The 21,925-nt window shown below is 38.5% G+C and overlaps 1 protein-coding gene across 8 annotated transcripts in view; it reads right to left on the bottom strand.

Moving 5' to 3' along the window:
* Dmd (dystrophin) overlaps nucleotides 1–21,925 on the bottom strand; it is a 2,293,239-nt gene that overhangs the window by 109,854 nt on the left and 2,161,460 nt on the right. For all 8 annotated transcript variants that reach the window (XM_029473189.1, XM_021152893.1, XM_029473188.1 and 5 more), the window contains one exon: nucleotides 6,363–6,437. In XM_029473189.1, the coding sequence (XP_029329049.1) occupies nucleotides 6,363–6,437 (75 nt within the window). The remainder of the gene's footprint in view (nucleotides 1–6,362; nucleotides 6,438–21,925) is intronic.

Below are 21,925 nucleotides of genomic sequence, written 5' to 3'. Positions count from 1 at the left end.
GCTAACCAGTAAGGGATAAAGCTTCCATGTCTGTACCAGCTTGGTGTGATGTTCTGACTCAGGTTGTGGCCTAGCAAAACATGCTCACTGGTACAATACTGGTGTATTGAGACATCATGAGAGTAAAGAGCCACATTCTGATTAGATTTAAGTTCTATATATACCACATGATAAAATGTCATACCTTGTACTACTAACAGGTCAAGAAATTATGGCTAAGCAGAACACAGGCCCTAGGAGAGAACCTATTACCATTATTATATTAAACTAACATATTATTAAACTAAATCCTAATGGCTTTTTGTTATACCCATGGATCAGTGCAGCTCTTAACCCTCATCTGAGGGTATTCTGTTTGCAGTAAATAGTAATTAACATAAAGACCCACAAATGGCCAAAGCACAGTGAATAAGAGACTATACAGTACTCAATCCTAAGGGATATATATATATATATATATATATATATATATATAGAGAGAGAGAGAGAGAGAGAGAGAGAGAGAGAGAGAGTATTCCTTCTCCCAAGATCCAGGGATCATTGCCAAAGAGAGTACAGAAAGATTATCTAGACTCAGAGGAAATGGATGACTACACAGGAACACGTTCTGAGACACAGAAGGGCAGCCACACATATGAACTCACAGAGATCGTGACAGCATGCAAAAAACCTTTGCAAGCTTAACCCAGACCCAGCCCTAGCACAGAGAGGAGAGTTGGGTACACAATTCCACCCCTAGCTATAGAACGAATGGCAAATTTTTAGCTACTGGGAGTAGAGACATTTTTCTCTGGGTCTTCCACAGTCCAGTGGAAGACCATACATCCAAGAATATTTGGGCATCACAAATTATACTTAAGAGTTAAAAAAAAAAAGAAGGAAGAAAAAAATCGCACAATATACAATGTTGCATGGGTAGAAAAAGAATGGACAGACTTGGGGAAAAGTGGGGGAAGAGAGGGAGTAAAATGCTCAAAACATGTAGAAATCTGAAACTATGAAAGAACTAACTTTTTTAAGAAAGAAAATATAAAAATGCAGAAGCTGGATTTAGGAATGCATAGGCAGTTAGAATTTACTCTTAAGTAAAGGTTAATTGATGAAAGAGGTGTTAGTCCTAGTGTGGGAACAATACGTTTGAATGTATGCAATTCCAGAAAGAATGACAAATATGGAAAGGTGCCTAGAATAATGGGAAATAAAACTAGTCATTCTTGGATAATGGAGCCTACAAAGTACTCTTTGATATCACCCATTAGAACTGAGAACCAACCAACCAGCTCTTTTCCTGTTCTGCAACTGATGGACGTCAGAGAAACTTACTACAAGACCTCAGTCCTTCCCCTGGAAGATAATATGGGTGTTATCACAAAACCTCTTCCTCTTTGAGGTGCTGACATCTGTAGAGTAACATACTTTTAAAAGCATTATTTGTCATGTTTTCAAAATATTTTAAATTCTTACCTAACAGAGATATGCCCTCTACCTTACATGAAAAATAATGTATGTATATTAAAAAGTAGATGGGGGAACAAAATCATTCTCCTGTTTCTAAGAGTCCTTCCTGTGAGGCAGTGTATGATTGAGGATCCATATCCTGCATTTAATGCAACTGTGTTGTAACTTTTTATGGCAATAAAGTGTAGATGTATAAGCCATGATATTGTGGGTTCCTGTGAGTCTACAATACCAATGTAACCCTGCCTAATGCCTCCTTTAGCCACTTTAATGCACTATTAGATGGTAAGGTCCATGGATGAAAGCATATTTTCTTCACTTTTTCATCTTAAGTAAGGGCAAATGCAGAAGTTTCAGCTTTATTCAGACAAATTCTATACTGTACCACATGGCTATAATTTAGGATTTCATTCCTAAACAGAGGCAAATTATTCTCAAATTCTTCTTGCGTGGAAAGTAGTTGTCACATTTATCAACTGTCATCTCTTTAGGACTGTGGTTCTCTTCAACCCCCTACATAAAAAAATAAACTAAATATACCTGCTTTGTTAAGTGCATTTTTTTTCTTCTGCTCTTGCGATTTGGTTATCTTTTTAATTATAGAGGATCCACACTTACAGAGTGTAATCTGAACCATGGAAGAAAGGAAAAGCCTACATTGTCGTCTTCATACTTGCCCCCAAGCTCTCAACCATATAAAGAGACTCAAAAATCCTTCTTACTAAGATTTCCAATTGATCTTTGCAGTTCTATCAACTTTAACTTTTACTTACTCACAATGCCCAGAAAAGCACTACAGACCATGCAACATTAACAGTGATTATAAACTGAGGGGCACTATAAGTCAATGGTGATACTCATAACGTAAGTAGCATATTCTCTATCTATAGTAGATAAAATATGTTATTTGGTTTATTGTAATATTGAACTTTGATAGGAAGGTTTTAAAAAATCAATTGCTTTCTAGAGGGAGCTAAGTATGTTTTCCAAGGCATCTGTAATTCAATCTCCTCACTGGCATTAAGAAATCATAGAGATAACATCACTAATTTCCATTAATGTAAGACATAGTAGAAGCAGACATTTGGTAGGAAAAACTAGCCAGGGCAAGTTTCACTTGCTTTAGACGAAGGACAATAGCTCTTTATCAGGCTTTTGCAGGCATAGAAATAAAAAAAGAACTAGAAGATAAACCTAAGCAAATACAAAATTTAGAGGAAGTTCTTAAATCACCTATTGAAAACTCACTAAGGAATTGGACCACACATGTTTTTCAAAAGTAAATGGATTGGCAAAACTTCTCACTCTGTTCCCACTGCACATGGGGCCATAGTCTGCAAGGCATTATCCATGCATTCTTAAGAATTCAGTACCTAATTTAGATAAATACGCTCTAATTTTGCCATCCTTGATTTTTTTTTTTCAAATAAGAGTGAAGTTCTGAAAAGAAATGCTGAGAATTTCAAATCTGCTTAAAAGTGAAATTCAACAAAATCATCCTACATTCAGAGCTTAAGTTTATTACAAGGTTATCACCTCAAATGGCTAACATGTTTTTTCTTTTCTTTTTTTTTTTTTTTTACAATATCTAACTCCTCCAATTCCCTAGTGTTTATCAAAAATTTTTGCATACACAGAAATAAAAGCCAATGAATAGGACTCTTTCACCATAAAAACTGAATAATGTTCAAATGGTTCCCATGCAGTTATGGGAAGGGATAATAGTCATGAGACGTTAGAGACATTTCAACGTAGTCTATTTCTGAGTTTTGTCATAGTATAACCTGAAACAGCTGGTTACCTCTTTTGAACTTTTGGGATCTTACAGGAATATTCTATAGCACTTCATAATAACCAGTTCATAATTCTCCTTTTTATCAAAGGAAAGTAGTATCTCTGGGATGGGGCAGGGTCAAGAGAAGAAAAAAGACAGAAGACTTTCTCTATTCAGCCCCTTGACTCCACCCCACCCTAAACTCCTTTGTGCCTGCTATGGTTCATTAACCAGGTCCCCAAGGAAATCCTAGGCATGGGGAGCCTTTTATTAACTACTTAAACTTGGCAGCTATACACCTGAAAATGATAACTTCAGGCTATAAGCTCGTAAGGCAATGGAATCTTCCATTGGCTTTCATCCATATATTCATTCTATGAAAACAGAAAGCCTTACTCTCTGCCCAGTTCTGTGTTAAGCATTGGAAATCTCAGTATGAAAAGAAAATGAGCCTACCTGATTCTTCTCAGTAATTTCACTTCTAGGGCGCTTATATCTCTATGTGACAACCATAAACCAATAGTTTCTTGACTATAGCACCACCTACTTCTGAGAACCTCTGGATTGGACATCTTTGTCCCCAAAGAACCTTAGTGGCCAAGGTTTACGGTCATTCAGTGTTTCTCAATTCTGTCCCCAATTTGGAGTGATTTTAATATTAGCATGCATGACTCATACATAACCATAGCTTCTCAATATCTTAATTTTCTATTATACCTCCATGACAACTCACAGGGAATTCACATTGTCATTTATGTAAATGGCCATAGCCTAGACCCAATCACTTTTAAAACAGTTCCACTTTGGAAATAGTGCTCAGCAATGTCTCCTTTTTAAAAAAAAATATTATTTATTTATTTATTTTATATAATATGAATACACTGTAGCTGTCTTCAGACACAGCAGAAGAGGGCATGAGATCCCATTACAGATAGTTGTAAGGCACCATGTGGTTGCTGGGAATAGAACTCAGGACCTCTGGAAGAGCAGCCAGCCAGTTACCTAGAACCTGCATGTATCCTTCTCTCTGAACTTGCAATAGCAGGGAAGTGTCTAGGTCACCTGCCCATATCGTGCCCATTTTTATCCTCTCTTCTTAAGCCAGTAATCTTTACTTCCTCAGTCATCTCAAATTTATTACAACCCCTCTTTCCTTCCCTTTAGAACCAAGGATCTGTAAGAATAGGCAGATGTCATCCATCCATACTTTTGGTTCATTTTTAAGCTACTCAGTGTATTACCTTCTCCAAAGTTATTAAGGCTCTCTTTGTTGCTATATACAATGGGCACTGTCACCAACATCATCTGACCTTAATGACAGATCCCTTTTAACTTGTCATGGCACTACAACATCTTGGATTCTCCTACTGAACTCCTAGCCATGCCTTTGTACTCATTTTTCTTGGTTGCTCATCTCTGTCCTAAATGACTACCGACCCCCTCTCTTTCTCTCTTTCTCTCTCTCTCTCTCTCTCTCTCTCTCTCTCTCTCTCTCTCTCTCTCTCTCCCTCCCTCCCTCCCTCCCTCCCTCTCCCTGTGACTGTACTCTCTTAACCTTTCCAAGCTTTCAACTGTTAATCTTGTTTTTATAGTTCTCAGAACTGTACATTTCACCAAGCTCTGCTATCCAAGTTTACAATCCACAAGCCACTAAGGCTTAAATCACAAGTCTACCTCCTAGATATTGAAAATGCTCCTCCATTCCTATTCAGGCCACCATATTGTTGTTTCAGTTCTGTAATAGATCTCTTTCCTGACAGCAGTTTAACCCCTCAATTCATGCTTTCTTTCACATCCAGAATGGTTTTTCTGAGTGCAAATTCAACCATGCCATTGCCTTGCCAAAATCTCTTAAATGGCTCCCACTGATCTCTAAAGTCTTTAACTTGGGTTTAAAAAGCTCTATACAATCTGTCTCCTCGTTCTCTCTCCAGCCTAATATTTCACAATAGCTCTCCTTGGAATTCTGCACAGTAGCCATGCTGAAGGAATCTCAGTTCCTGAATACTTTCTGCTCTCTTTAGGCTCCAGGCCTGAAAATACGGCCTTCTCTCCAAATGACTAGAACATTCTTCCTTGAGTGAGCTCTACCACCTATGTTTCTGGACCTATATGGCTTAGATGACACTAATTCCCATGAACATTCTCTATACCTCACTGCTCAAAGCTAGTGTTCATAGTGTGCCATTCTTCCAGTGCTACCAAACTAAATATGACAATCAAATTATCTATCCACCTGTCCTCAGTGCCTCAGCCTGGAAATGGAGACAATAACCACTGTTTATATAAGTCATGATTATAACACTGATACTTATGTTTGTAACATGTTGATGACTTTTATGTACATTTATGTGAGTCCTCAGATTTTCATATATACCTTGGGTATCCGTCATTACATTATAAATTCTTTTATGGTAGTGTGTGTGCCTATCTATTTCATGAACGTATCCTTAATGCATACTAACACTTAAACAATATTATCCATAATTAATTTCATTGATACAATATCCATGTAACAAAAGTATCCTTGTCATACTTCAGCATTTTTACAAACATATATAATTTTTAAAAATAATCTAGCCAGGCATGGTATTGCTGCCTTTAACCCCAAGAGACAGCTCACTAAGTTTGAGAACATCCTGGTCTACAGAGCTAGTTCCAGGATAGCCAGGGCTACACACAGAAACTCTGTATGGAAAAACAAACAAACAAACAAAAAACAATCATCTTTCTTCTATCATAACATCCATCTGAATATTAGTCTTAAAAAATGACATATCTGTGAACTTGGTTCTAATAACACTGCTATAACCCTCTAATACTAAATGTTCTTTCTAAAATGAAGATATAAAGGGAAATGGGGAGGTAATGTAACTTGCACAAAGCTAAATGTGGGTGCAAATGCTACTCATGGCAAAAATAAAATTTATTAATATCTTATCAATTTAACAATAGTTGCGAACACATGCAGAGATAGTTCTCATCTAACAAAATAGTCTAGGTAGATACTAAGCTAAACACTTTAAAGAATGAATTTTACCTGGCAAAATGACCTTGTCAAAAATCCCCAAACCCCATTCTTTGAGCAAAGAGAAATTATCAAAGCCTTCAAATAGTGGCTCATACTTACAGCAAAGGGCCTTCTGGAGCCTTCTGAGCTTCATGGCAGTCCTATACGCGGAGAACCTGACATTATTCAGGTCAGCTGAAGCAAAAAGGAGGAAAACAAAGATCACTTGTTATTTCATCAGAAATCCAAGAGGAAATCCCTGATGACTTGCCAACAGCTACAAAAGTCAAAATAATAGGCTAGAAAGAAACCCTGTGCTTATGCGCCAAGCTTTATAAGGTGAAATTCTGTTCATTTAGGGTTAAGGAAAAAAAATCCTTGTGCCCTTTGACAGTGAGTGAAGCTTAGGTCTGTGATGGACTGCTGCAGCAAAGCCTGCAGGCCATTCATGCACTGCTAGCTCGGAAGAGCGGAAAGCAGAACACGATGCTTTTTCTTTCTAGATTGGAGTCTACCGTAGTAAATGTCTGCTGCCCACAATTAAAGAAAAAGTAGGAATATAATCCTGAAATTGCTATGAGAACTGAACACTCAAAAATCAGGGTTACAACTTTCGCAATATAAAAGGGACATGTGTTTATTACAGAAAAGATAGAAATTAAAGAAATTTATAAAAGTGAATAAATAAATCAAAACAACCCATAAATGCAGAGCACATACTGTTTAGCAATCTAAGTGTGTTTATATACTCTATGTTTATATGTTTTAATATGTTATTTTAAGTGAAACTAATGTCAACATTTTTCTTTATTTTTTAAAACTTGACCCATAATTGCACATAGTTGTCATGTACAATATGATGTCTGAGGTATACAAGCATATAATGCTATGATTAAATTTAGTAATTAGCATCCATTCCCACTCATTATTATTACCTTTTGTAGTGAGAACACTTAATATCCATCTAACTTCTTTGCATTTTCAAGCACATAATATACCATCATTAATTATAGTCACAATAGAATAATTTCTTTTTAATTTTTTGAGAATTCTATGAGCACTCTACATCATTTCCATACCTCCCTTTCTTTGCTCCAAATCTTCCTATGTTGTCCTAAATTTCTCTCTCAAATATATGATCCTCTTTAATTAATTTTACAGAACAGATTTTTTTTAAACTTCTTTCTGCTAATTGTAATATTGTAATCTCGGACTAGCAACTAGCTTTATATTCATTTTAATTTTTATTATTTAAAACAGTTTTAAATTTTCAATATATTTTGATGATATTCTTCTCCTCTGCCAAGTCCTTCTAGATCTCCTCCTCCTCCCCACACACCCAACTTTAAGTTCTTCCTCAAAAAGCAAAAACTCAGTATAACAAGAACTCCCCTCAAAGAAATGAAGCCTAACAAAATCAAACCACACAAAAAGAAAAAAAAAAAAAAACATTACCAAACTGTAACCAAATAAAAACACACAAATCAAACTGTGGAGTTCATTATAAGTTTGTCAATTACTCCCAAGCAAAAGGCCTGCCCAAGAGCTGTTGATATATCTACTGTTACTCTATTGGAGAAAACGGATTTTCCCTCTCTCAGCAGATATAAATAACAGCTATTAACCTCACCCTGCTGTCTAGGTTTTCATTCATCCATCCATTTATTTTTTAAAACTATGATAAAATCAGATATAATAAGATAAAACAAAACTACCACATCAAAGTTAGACAAGACAGATCAACAAAAGGAAAAGCGCTCAAGAGAAGGCAGGAGAATCAGAGACCCACTCACTCAGGAAGCCCATAGCACCACTAAACTTAGAGCTATAATATTTACACAGAGGATGTGGTGCAGACTCATACAGGCACGGTGCTTGCTGCTTCCGTCTCTGTGAGTTCATATGAGTTTTGGTCAGTTATCTGAGGGCTGTGTGTTCTTGGTGTCCTACATCCCCTCTGGCTTTTACACTCGTTCTGCCTTCTCTTCTGCTGGTTTGCCAAGCTCTGAGCTGAGGGACTTGATAGAGACATCCCATTTAGAGCTGTGTGTTCCAAGGTCTCTCTGTCTCTCTGTCTCTGTCTCTGTCTCTGTCTCTGTCTCTGTCTCTCTCTGCATAGTATCTACTTGTGGGTCTCCGTATTTTTTGCCATTTGCTGTGGGAGGAAGCTTCTCTGATGATAAGCTTTATATTCTAAGGTATAATTCCCATATTCAGCACAGAGTAACAACTTGACAGTTTAACCTACTGTTTTCTACAGCCACCTGTCTGTAAGTCCCTAAAAGTCATCTAACAGAAGGCTCTATTTGGACAATGCCCTTATTCAAGTTTGCACAAGCCTTATTAGTTATATTTCTTTTTTAGAGTTTCTATGTATGTATGGTTCAGAAACTCAGTTCCAAAAATCCTCTGGAAGAGAAGAATTCTGCCACCTGTCCTATTTCTTAGCAACTTGAGGTACAACTGCTCTCTGAAAAAATGGATCCAATGCAGCCAGAGAACTGACAGACTAAGCGAGGAAGTGAACAAAAGGTAGATTGCATAACTAGCAGTCACAGATAAATGCTATCCAGAAAAGCAATTCTAGTGTGAGGAAACAGAAGTACTTTAGTCTCTATCTAAGTCACGTGGATCAACATTATTAGCTCTGTGGGCTTTGCAGAAACCAAACATCTAGGCCGACATTTAAAGTAGAGAGAGGTAAAAGAGTATCTGTAAGTTATTTTAAATCATTTAGCATATTTTTTTTAAAACTGGCAATACCAAATAATGACAGGAATATGGAACAACCAGAGTACTTATTCTGTTGGTAGGAACTCAAAACAATACAACTTTGGAAAGTTACATTAGTGGTTTCGTATTTTTTCTTTAAAGGTTTATTTCTATTTATTTAATGTGTATTAGTGTTTTGCCTGAATGTATGTATCACATGTGCATCTAGAACCTACAGAGACCAGAATAGCACGTCACATCTCTTGGAACTGGAGGTACGGGTGGTTGTGAGACACCATGTGGGTGCTGAGAACTGAACCTGGATCCTCTTCAAATGCAGCAAGTGCTCTTAACCTCTGAGCCATCTCGCCAGCCCCATATTAGGAGTTTCTTATTAAATCAAATATACATATATCTTATAATCCATGTTTATAGATATTTACATAAAATACAGGTTTACATAAAAATTGGAATATGAATGTTTTATTTATGCTTTATCACATCCCCAAACTGAAAACAAAACGACATTATCACAAATAAACAACCTGTACTAGTCGCATAATAGATAGTGACATACAGTAAAAGGAAAATAACTACTGAGAATATAACAAAAATCAATCTGAAATCCATGCAACTGGTTTTACATAATTTACATAAAATTATACAACCTACAGCCAAATAGTCACCTATTGTAATATAGAAGTGGAAAATTCTACTTATAGGAAGCCACAGATATGATCTAGGTGTTCACAATATGTATTTTGATTGGTATAGTGGTTACATGACTATAAGTTGGCCAAAAAAATGTATACTTAGAATGAAAGCATTTTATGCTATTTAAATAATGCTTTAATAATTTCAATTGTAATAGTTTTTTAAAAATTCCTTCATGTAGACTGTATAACATGATGTATGAGTGTGTTCGTTTATGCTACACTGTAGAGGTGGTCAGTTGTCTTAATCAGAAATGCATCCTCCAGGGGTGGCTGGCTAGCAATTAATCAAATGCCTTACTCAAGAGGCGGCCACTGTAAACTTCTGCAACTATATTTAGCTCCCATTATACCAGGGATTTCATTAATTATCATAATTAATGTTAGATGAGCTAATATTCATATTAGTGGTAAGAAAATTGTGAACACTGTTGAAGAAGATTTAGAAATATTACATATCTTTATATTAACAGGGTCAAAGACCATTCTAGCAGGTCCTACTGTTTTAGAAATGGTACCCTAAGTTGGACTCAACACTGTCTAACTGTGCCTCAATGGATTCTTGGTTGCCTAGAGTCCTTACTATGAGACTAATGGCTTTTCAAATTTGAATATACCTGGAGGGCTACTTTTAAAACACTGATTTCATAGGTCCGGGATATAGCTTAAGAGTCTATATTTCTAACAAATTTGTAGGTAATGCTGATGCTGCTGGTTCATGGTCTCACACTGTAAAATGCACTGTGTAGAATGACTGTGGTCTAACAAAAGAAGCACTCAAAACAGTACCACTATAACTTGGCCCTGCTTATGGTACAGGTTGTAAGGGTTTTTGGTATCCAACATCTTATGTTCCTTCTTCAAGCACCTGCTTTCATTATAATCTGGCAGCCAAAATAGAATGAAAAGGAAGCTGTCAGGTGCACTCTTATGATACTTTATGCTCTCTACCCACATCATCATGATTTCCTCCCCTTAGTTTCTTTTCCCTAATCATCACTATATAATGTCGAAGGTGCTCTGATCTAGTTTATGGTAAGAGTTATCTTATGGCATTATCCCCATCCTGCCTCTCGCCTACTAAGCTTTTTCCTATATTTCCTAGTATGGATCTCACACACCTATGATTGAGGCCCTCAACCTCTCTATAAAATTAGCTGTGGAAAGACACAGAAACATACTCTGGGTCAAATACAGGCCGTGTTTCCCTTAGGAACAGCCAGTAGCAGTTTATAAGGCATAAGCCTCCAATCCTAAATAGTCCTTTGTTCATTTATTTATAAAAGTGTTACATGAGAGGTAACCATACATAATTGGTGCCAGCCAATTTTCTCAGTAGAAAATACTAGCACACACACCCTACACACCACACCGTTTCTCCTAATCCCCCTTTTCAACCGACTCTCAACTCAGTTTCCTTCTTCATTCCTTCTGTTGTACAATCAAAGACTGTCTTTTATGGTCCTAATTCCATTCCCTTTTCCAATTTTCCTGGTTCTATTCAGAATTCCAAACAAAAGGGACAAATGAGGTCAGACACTCCATCCAACTCTCACAATTCCTATGAAGAATTGGCATCTTCCAGAAGCTAGAGCTCCAACTGGGAGAGGCAAGGGTGATGTGATTTATTTGGGGTGTGGATCACTGTAGGAAAGGATCAAGAGACAAGCATCTGGAACATTCCTTCCCTAGCAGTGCTTTCAGCCTCCCTTAGCAGTTCTTCCAAGTCATTCTCATTATGACACATCCTGCCTCTAGCTAATCCTTCTTGACATCCTTCTATTGTACCTTCAACTGCAGTGAGCAAGCCTCTTCTGCCATTGCTTTCTAAGCAACATAGTCCAACCCATTCTCAACTAGTGATGTAGGAATGCCAGAAGAAAACAGCAGGGAAAATGGCCAGTTTCCAACACAGTGATGCAAGCTGTATGAACTTACAGCCAGTAATCATCACTGAATTCAGGAATCATCAGTGAATTCCAACAGAGTTCTGGTGCCTAAAAGTCCGACTGGAGACTTAACTGAGCTGTTTGAGTCTGCATGTGTTGTTGCTAAGACTCTGCAGCACCACTCCCTCTGGCTTACAGCTGGAAGAGATAAGTGTCTGCCTTGTGAAAGCGTGTAGGATGCACAAGAAACTTCAAGATGTGACACAGCTGCGAACTATGGGAAGCTGTCCTGGGCTGAAGCTCAGAGATTACTACCTAGCTAAAATATGCAAAAAGTTTCAGAATGCTAAAAAGCCCCTCGGTCCCATAGGCCCTCAGGAGGCTGTCCTCTGCTTTCCCTGGGAGCTGCCTTTCCACAACTCTGATCCAAATTGTAATGAGGTCACTAGCTCTCCCAGCCGGAACTCAAGAGGGCTGAGAGTATCCAAGAAGCTATCCCCGTTTCCATGGTAGCTGGTAGAAAGCACACTTCAGAAGGATCAAAATGCTCAAGATCAAAACATTCCTTTTCTTGACTTGGATTATTTTTTTTATCCATAGGCTGCTTCTAGCCTAGGAATAGAGAGAATCTAGAAGCAATGATGTCAGTTTTCCAAGTTGAACTGCCAACTACTGAAATGACAGCCCACTCAGAATTTTTGTTCTTGTTATTTTTGTTGTTGTTGTTGTTGTTGTTTCTGAGACAGAGCCAGCCCTGACTGTTCTGGAACTCACTATGTAGACCTCAAACTCACAGAGATCCTCCTGCTTCGGCCTCTTGAGTATTGGAATTAAACTGTGCCACCACACCCTGCTCACTTTCAAGGCAGGAAGTCAAGTAATAGCTTGTCTTTTTCTCCCTCCCCTTCCCCCCTCCCCCATTACGTAGCATATGAACTATTCTTGACCCTAGTAAGCATCTCTGTTTTCCCTTTATTCAATAGGAGGTGACAGTGGAAAATGTCAGAAGAGGAAAACAGCTGATCAAGTTGTACTCAGAATCTATACACGTTACACATGCTTTTTCAGTAATAGCAGAAAACTGTGGGGCACAACAGACATGGTGAAATACAGAGGATAGTACAGAAAGAAAACATTCAGCCCCTTAATTTCCATATTACTGCTCAGTTCGGCCTTTTAATAATACTGCCAATATCCTACTCTCGAAGACTGAACTGAAGTCTAAAATTTCACACAACTTTTAATTTAGTCCGGCTTTACAATGGCTTATGGAGGCTTTTTGGAAAAGTTTGAGTACACTTATCTATTAGTAGAAAGAATAACTTCATAAACATAATGAGTGGAAAGAGCTGTCTTGCTAAGGATTATTCCAACAGAGAAATCAGTATTGTAGTTTCTGGATTCTAGTTCCCAGAAGAAAGTTAATCTAAACATACGAGGTGATCCTGAAAAAATAAAATAAAATTGAAATGAAATATAATTAATCAGTGCTTGGCAGTTAATGTGCAACCAACTAATACTTTTGTCTATTTAAATAATCTTTTAAACTTTCCAAACAAGACAAAACAAGGTATTTCTGAACTTTATTATTATAAGCAAATGGCAAGTATCATATAATAATACATTCCTGATTCCCTCTGTCCCTGGAATTCTAATTGATTCTGTATTATTTTTGCCAGCTCAAAGTTTCTAGAATGAAGACGAATGATTGGCCTTAATGAAGCTTAACATAAACTGAATAATTTAATTTAAATCAAATATGGCTTGCAAGCAAATCTTGCCAAGATATATACTTCAGAAGTTTAGAATTATTGAAAACTCTGGACATTTAGAAAAAGAGATTAGGGATTCTACAATACTCCTCCCCTTTTGTACAAGGTCTCACTACACCGACTGACTAGGCTTTCCCTTGCTATGGGACCCAGACAGGCCTTAAATATGAACTCTCCCTTCCTCAGCCTCCTGAATAGATTGAGATTACATATTCATCCCACCGCCTGGAACACACTTTTAAAGAATCAGCAAAAAAAGAGGCACATTAACATATCACACTTGGCCTATCATTTTTAGGTACATGTTGAGAGAGGGCCGCAGGGATGTGGCTCCTGCTAGGCAGGCTGCCCATGGTTCAGGGGACAGTCCTACAACCCTGCACATACTGGCACTCATAAGTGGACCGAGTGGGTTGTAAGGAGTACTTGGAGTTGGGAGGGAAAAGTTGTGGTGTGGAGAATTTGGAGGGGAGGGAGTAGGGAGTGGATTTGATCAAAACATATTATATGCATTTGCAAACAATATATAAAATGTGAAATCTTTCAAACCTCATCACCATAGAGCTTTATTTAAATGGGAATAAGCCAACACATGGGTAAATAGGAATCACATATGCATATTTGCATGAACTGAAGAAAGCCCAGTCAGTGAATTTATTACTGTCAAGTTGTTTCCAGATGCAAAATGCCATTGCTCATTTGCAGCAAGTGGCTTTCTAAAGTTCTTCCAGTAAAGTATCTAGTGTGGCCCAAAATCTGTAAGACAAAAATCACTGCAAATTGCAGCTGTGAAAGAAATGCTAGAACAAAATTCTGACTGTGAGCTAGCTGTTCAAGGCCTCTCTGGGTCCTTCTTGCTTGCCTTTCCTCAGCATGATCTTACTGCTTCTTAGCAACATTAAAACGATGAAAGAAATAGACATACTTGGAATGAATTTTGCTCATTGTTAGCTGCTCTGGTGAAATACTTAAGGCACCTTCAGTAACGAGTAGTCAACATAAAGTTCTGGGGGTAACAGTACATCTTAAGGACAATTTCTGGGACCTGAGCAGATAGTGAGAAACTAGCATCTGAGTGAAGGCAATGCCTATGAACCTTTTACCCAAAAGACAGGAAATACATGGACAATAATTCCCAGGAAAAATTAACAATATCTATATCTATACATATACTCCAAAAGTAATACAAGGGATATAAACATCTTCTTTTTCTCTTTATTTTTTGAAGTTATAATTAAATCATTTCCCGTTTTTCCTCTCCTACCTCCAATCTCTCCCATGTACCACCCCATTGATCTTGCTCAAATTCATGGTGTCTTTAATAGTTGTTACACACACACACACCTTTCTAAAACCTCCAGCAGGGCTGGAGAGGTGCTTCTTGCTAACATGTTCATGACAAAGGGTAAAGTTCCTGCACTAAAAGGAACTGGCGAGTGCCTGAAGTGGAGGCTGGGGAGGTGGCTCTGTGGTTAACAGCACTTGGAACTTTTGTAGTAGATACAAGTTCAGTTCTCAGCACCACGTGATGCCTCACAACTGTCTGTAACTTCAGATCCAGAGGACCAAATGCCCTCTCCCAGCCTCTGTAAGCATAAGCACAAGATGCATGCAAACATACAGTCAGAACACATAACCATTTACAATTAAAAAATAAAATCTTTAAAAACTACCAATAATTTCTGCTTAAAACATCTTTCTTAATCGTTATTTTATGATATTTACTTATAAGTTATTTATACAGGGTCTCACTATGTGGCCCAAGCTAGCCCATACCTCAAGGTTCTCTGTTTCTACCTTCCAGTCTTCCTGTCTTCACCCTCAAAGTGCTAGAAACATAAGCTATGGCATGATGGTCTATTGCATATTTTAGTATAACATTAAAAATATTTTCAAGAATAGTGGCAGTATTATTTTAAATGCTTACATAACATATCTAAAACAACACTAGCTATTCTAAAAGTACCCATTAAGTAAAACTGCCTTATAACTTTTAATTGTGTTCAGCTATTTGAGACAGACTTTCACCACATGGATCAGGCAGGCCTCACACTCCCCATCTTCCTGCCTCAGTCTCCTGACTGCACTATTAGAGGAGTGTGCCTCTATGCATGGCTAGTTTACATGTTATATAATTTCTTAGATTTATCCATATTTTTTCCTATTCTTTCAACACTTTTCAAGCCCTGTAGCCTAGCTGTTGCCTCTGGCCCAGTGGTCATGATAACCTACAGAAGACTTTAATGTATAGTCTGGGCAAGGAAATAAATAAAAAGAATATGTAGCAGATACCTACACCTAGTAATGGTAAGGAAGTTAACATTGCCACTGTGAAAACTGTTTTAGTCACAAGGTCCTCAGGAGGCTCTCTCCTGAGATTCTAACTCCTTTCCACTAATCAGCATAAGACAGAGGCCTTTGAGAAAAACAAACACCATCTGACTGAAGGTAGACCTTTCAGTGGTGGAAAGTTCCATGAGTTTCCCTTGCTCTTGTAAATAACTAAAATAAACCCACTCATTCCCTGAGCTACTTAGTCTTTCTTTGATCTGTTGGCTCTTTATTTGGAGGTAAAGAATTGTTTCTTTTAAAGTTTCTAAAATAAAGTCACAAAATGAGCACACTCTATATGCCCAATACCATGGCAAACTCATGGAATACACTAATAACTAAGACAGATCACTGCCCCATTTGACTCTGAAGTCTACTGAAAGAGGAACTAAATATTAAGGTGCAGTGTGCAAAAGGGGACCACAGAATATCAAAGGAAGCTATGAGCCTGCACATGTAGGAAAACACGTGCTTTTTCTAAGAAAGTCAAGTTGAAGCAAAGGCCTGAAGGATGCTGAGAGGGATGGTGAGGAGTGGGTAGGGCACAGCAGGGTAATAGTTCAACACATGCAATACTAGCTCTGAGAGAGAGAAGTGTGTAGGCCATAAGGAATCTATGAAAGCTAAGGCCTCTGAATCACAGAGAGGGAGAAGTAGCCTTTTGGGCTCAGGTAAGCACATAGTTGGAGCCTGCACGTTTTCAATAAAGCAGGGAAGGACTCAGACCTGTAGTAAAACTCAGCCATATGGAAAAGTCATTTGTCTCTCCTAATCTGTGAAACTACTAGGACTGACAGAATAGAAATGAAAAATGGCATTTATCCAAAAGGGAAGAAACAACGGGAGAGGAGATAAAGAAAGATCAGAGCTCCTGTATCTTGGAAACCTAAAACATGATCTGAGGGTAAAAAATTTAGGACACCAGAGGAATGTCATGTTCAATTAATGGGGCAGGGACAACAAAGAGATTGGAGCAGAGAGTGGGCAAGCCTCACAAGACACATATCAATTTATGTACCCAAGAACTCAGAAATTAAGACATTTCAGGTTCCTTTGGAAACTGAAAATACATGGCTTAAATATAAATCTCAGAGCCTTAAACACCTATCCTCCAAACCCCTGCAGCCAAGCATCCTGGCCACCTGCTGCTTAACTCTAAGACTGAAGCAGATGTACAGTACCTCCCAGGAGAAATGACATTAAAGGGTAGGGGAGGTCAAGGAATAGAAAGCCAAGATGAACACCTGCTAATTCAGCACTATGAAAGAAAGTAAATCTTTAATTTCACTTCCTGCCATTTTCCCTTCTGTCATCTCATTAAAAAAAACACCATGTTATACAAACACACACACACACACACACACACACGCATTGTGTCATATGCTACCCATGACTTCACCAGAAGGAGCTCGATGTATAGCAAACTCTCCAGCCATTAAATTGGGTAACTCTGTCATTCTTGTTTGTCAACATCTTTTTTATTTTGTTTTTGGTTTTGTTTATTGGGGGTAGGGGTGGGTTATTTTCCATGGTCCTGGGAACTGGTCCAGGGATTTAGTCATGATCAGAAAGTACTGTGCATCTACTTCCATAGCCCTGCCATCACTTACTGTCTTGTCGTCCCTGGTCTAAGGCTGCACCAAGTTAACTCTTTTTCCTTTTACTTGACAAGGAACTTACAGTCACAGAGGCCATGACCACCGATGCAAGAATGACACTGTGCATCTTCTTTGGCTTAAAATTTTCAGTCACTGTTATCTTGGTTTTCTCAATGCTAAAAACATAGGTAGCTCATTCACTTCAGGGACTCCCAAAACTACATAGGCCTGTAAATTTTCCCTAATCTGCTTTACCTCCATCCTGAACTTCTTTAATTATCTGTACCATTCCCTTTCCAGAATAAACTACAACCCAGATTCTCCAAGACAGAGCCAGTATAACTAATTTTCATTCTCTATAATAAAGACATTGATCAAACAGGACCAGAGAAGATGGACTTTAATCCCAGTACTTGTGTGGCAAAAGTGGAGCTCTTTGAGTTCAAGGACTGCCTGGTTTACATAGCAAATTCTAAGCCAGCTAGAGCTACATAGCAAGATCCTGTCTAAAAAAAATATATAAATGAATAAAAATAAAAAGGAATGATCAAATATGACTTAGACTTAGTTTGTATACCTTTTTTAAAGCTTTCTATAACCAAATTTCACACATGATTTTTTTTAATGTTGTGCCCTAACTTTTTTAGACTGCACGAGCATATGGTTGACACCACCTATTTTGAATTTACCATCCTCTTTCACAGTTGGAGGATTTGCAGAAAACTTGCTTGAAATGATGAAAATAAACAGCAGTAAATTTCCTCATCTGCTTTAATGCTAACATTATCTTGCTGCCTTTCCAGATTTACAATCTCAACTAAATTTTCTAAATTGCTAGCGTTCCTCCTTTGCCCTCACCTTTTCAACTTACTTATTTCTACATTGTTATCTCCAAATATGATGCTTCTCCTGAAATGCCAACTTCATTATTTCACAGGTAATCAACCAATAGACCAAAGACTAGAAACTGGCTGTGCCCAATGTAGAAAAAAAAAATTTTTTTTTTTTGATCTTTCGTTTCACTAGTGGGCTAATGCTAGATCACCTGCACCACCCTCTTTTAATCACAGAATGATTTCCATAAATATTTAATGAATTTCCATTGTTTAAGTCTCTGAAAGAACCTGTAAATCTGACAACTGGCGCCTACATTCATGCATGACAATAGTGGGCCTTCAGTTCCCAGAGAAGCTTTTCAGGATGCCCCAGTTCCCATCTGGCCACCTTCAGTCATTTAAATTTACAGCTTGGCTCTGGGAGGATCTTCTTTTTCTAACCTCTAGTCCAATGCTTTGCTCTCTCCAAAGCAGCACACTTCTCTGTGGTTAGTTTCTGTTTTGTTTTTTTGTTTTTTGTTTTTCCTTACTCTAGAGTTTCTGTTGTCCTTACTCTAGAGTTCTTCCAATAACTAGCTATTGTCTGGCTTTCATTCAAACTGCTCTATGAAAATTGTCAGAGTTTTCCCAAACCTTTTCAGCTATCAGATTTTTAAATGCCATCTTTTACATTGGAAGGGAATGGTTGTTTCATCAAAATTATTACCTCTATCCAGTCTCCCTGTACAGATGGACATCCACCTTCAGTCTCCCAGTGGTATTTCATTAAGTGGAAATTATACAATTTACAATATTCAATTAAATGATTTTTAAGCACATCATTTGGGTCTACATTAAGGTTAAAAATTTAGATTTGAATCCAGAAATCTGGCCGTGCTAAGGAAAACTAAACAAAGGAACCAGCCAAACAGTTATGGGGCAGGGGATGCACTTCTTTTCTTCTCCTCAGTTTTTCAAGACAGGGTTTCTCTTTGTATCTGTGGCTTTTCCTGGAACTTACTCTGTAGGCCAGGCTGGCCTTGAACTCAGAGATCCGCCTACTCTGCCTCCTGGAGTTCTGCAATTTAAGGCTACTACTTCCTGCCTGGCTGGGACCTCAGTTCTTACCCTTGCCAGAAACAAGAATGTCCTTGGTTCTACCCTGGCTGGATGCCAGAAATTCCAGAACTGTTTGACTGTTTGAGGACTCTACTTCCTCATGTGCTTTGTGTGTGTGTGTGTGTGTGTGTGTGTGTGTGTGTGTGTGTGTGTGTACTTCACGGCTGCCTGGAAGCTAGTCCTGGAGGTATGACTGAAAGTTCAGTCTAGATACTTGGGGTGAAGAGAATAGGACACCTTGTGGGTAGACCAACTGTATTAACCAATTCACAGCCTTCCCCATCCTCCATACCTCAACCAAGAAAAGTCTTTACTAACTCCTGGACAATGAACCTTTGTGGCAACTCTTCTTGGAACCTGTTCTCATTCTAGAGGAACTCAGCTCCATTCCTTTCAGCTCTTACCTATAAACCTCTAGTAACACACTTTCCCTGTAAAACTCATTCAGAGAGGTATGGAGACAAAGGATTGGGGAACCACTAATAGGGGCAGCTTATTGACCATTGATTTTCTGGGACCCTAGATCCCTTTTCCTCCCCTTTCCCTGAGCCATAGTCCACTGAACTAAGAAAAATGGCATTGCTCTCAGAGACCCCATAGTTAAGGTAAGAATGGAGTTAAACAACAACAAGAGTGGGAAAGAAGAAAAGTTCATCCAAGCCTACTAAAAGAAAGGGGGTGGGGAGGGGAAAGGAGGAAGGAGGGGGGAGTGGGGAGAGAGATCTAAATATATAACTCAGTTCAATTCTGAATATCAGTAAGGACATGAAGGAGTTTCCAGCCAAGGAGCACAGTGGGAGGCAGTACTTGGAAAATTTTCAGTAGGAAACATCAGAGATAAGAGATTCCAACTAACTCTATATAGCAGGCATCTCACAGAAGTCAGGGAAGGGTGACCAGCATACTTAGAAGCATAGAGGAGGAAGGAAAATCCTGATTGGATACTGAGAAAGCTAAGATGACAGGACTCTGAATTTTCTTAGGAAGTACACAAATGGGCTGAAGACATAGAAGCCTTGGTAAAATTTGGTCAAGGCAAAGAATCCAGTTTCACATAAAGGGAACTTCGAGTGTGAAGTAGGCAGTATTCCAACAACCATTTTTAAAGTTAATAGAACTGAAAATTTTCCACATAAGCTGTGTTATTTATAAAACAGTGATTAATGTCTAAGCCCACAAGGCTTATTTGAGGCAATACAGAATATATAATAAAAATCTAATCTGAAATACTGATACAGTGACTGATACAACCAAACAAAGTCACATTTTTTTCTTTTCTTTTTTTTTTTTGCGGGGGTGGGGGGGTGTGGGGGGGAGGGCAAGGGCCAGGGGAAGTGGGAGGGAGTGTCAATCACTACCTGCCTCTGCTTCTGGAGCATGGTGAGAGATATGTTCCTTTTTTGAGATTTTATTGGTTTTCCTGTGTATGAATGTCTTGTATGAATGTATGTCTGTGCAACACATGTGTACAGTGCCTGCAGAGGCCAGCAGGGAACACTGGATCCCCTGAGATTAGAGTTACAGACAGTTGTTAGTTGTCAGGTAGGTGCTGGGAATGGAACTAGGTCCTCTGGAAGAGCAGCCAGTTCAATCACGACACTATTTCTCCAGCCTCATATTTCATTCTTAAAGAAGATAAAGACAGACATAGTGACACACATCCCAGCACTCAAGGCAGAGGCAGGGGCAGGGGCAGGGGCAGAGGCAGAGGCAGAGGCAGAGGCAGGAGGATCTCTGTGAGTTTGAGAACAGGCTTGGTTTAGTTTACATAGTGAGTTACAGGATAGCCAGGGATACATAGAGAAACACTGTCTTAGAGAGAGAGAGAGAGAGAGAGAGAGAGAGAGAGAGAGAGAGAGAGAGAAGATAAATGATGGAAACAGAGACTTCTGAAAAAAATCATACTGGCTTAATTTAGCTCTGACATCTAGGACAATAAATGCTGGTGCTTGCTAAGGATTTAATAACATTATATTGTGAAAGACCTTCCTCCTGTATTGTGTCAGGCTTAAGCTGTTGGTGACATCAATTCTACATTTGATTTTTCTTCAAATAATATAATTTCCCCTGCTATGAGTGAATCATCAGGATTCTTCTCGTGCTTATTCCTTACAGCCTGAGCTGAGGCTTCCTTGTGGAAACATGCCTAGCACAGGTATGAAAGATATCCTCAGGAATCAAAGGCATGAATTAAAGGGAGAAAGAAACAATTAGCTAAAGAGAGTGCTTATTAGCAAAAAAGGCTAATCATGTTTAATTGATTGTGACACACACTGTAGCTGACTGGATTATCTCAATATCCCTTCCCAAATTCTTTGCTCTAGCCCTTCTCTACTGCAAAGGCTAAATAGCCTCAATTTACTAATATAGCCAGGGAATGATGTGCAAACAGCACTGGCCAATGCTTGAGAAGCTATCTGAAGGGACGCCGATGGCAGTCCAAATTAAAATACAATCTTCGAGACGTAAGTCATTTCTCTTCAAAGCCCTCATCCCAAGCCACTAGGACTAAGAATTTATCTCCCTTGTAAACATTTGCCAAGCATGTGCAAGGTCCTACCTACCATCTAGTCCCACAATCAGAAAACAAGGAAGCCACTGCCTATAAAATGATACAGGAGGATAGCTAGAGGTCCTAGTCCTTGGTAACAATCTTCCATGGACATCTGCTGTCTCAACACTTCTGCTTAGGCTAAGGAGATAGCATCACTCATCCTCTTTAGTCCTTCCTGAG

Source organism: Mus caroli, chromosome X, assembly GCF_900094665.2.
Source record: "Mus caroli chromosome X, CAROLI_EIJ_v1.1, whole genome shotgun sequence".
In the NCBI taxonomy this organism is placed as follows: Eukaryota; Metazoa; Chordata; class Mammalia; order Rodentia; family Muridae; genus Mus; species Mus caroli.
This window is presented reverse-complemented; position numbering and strand designations above follow the sequence as displayed.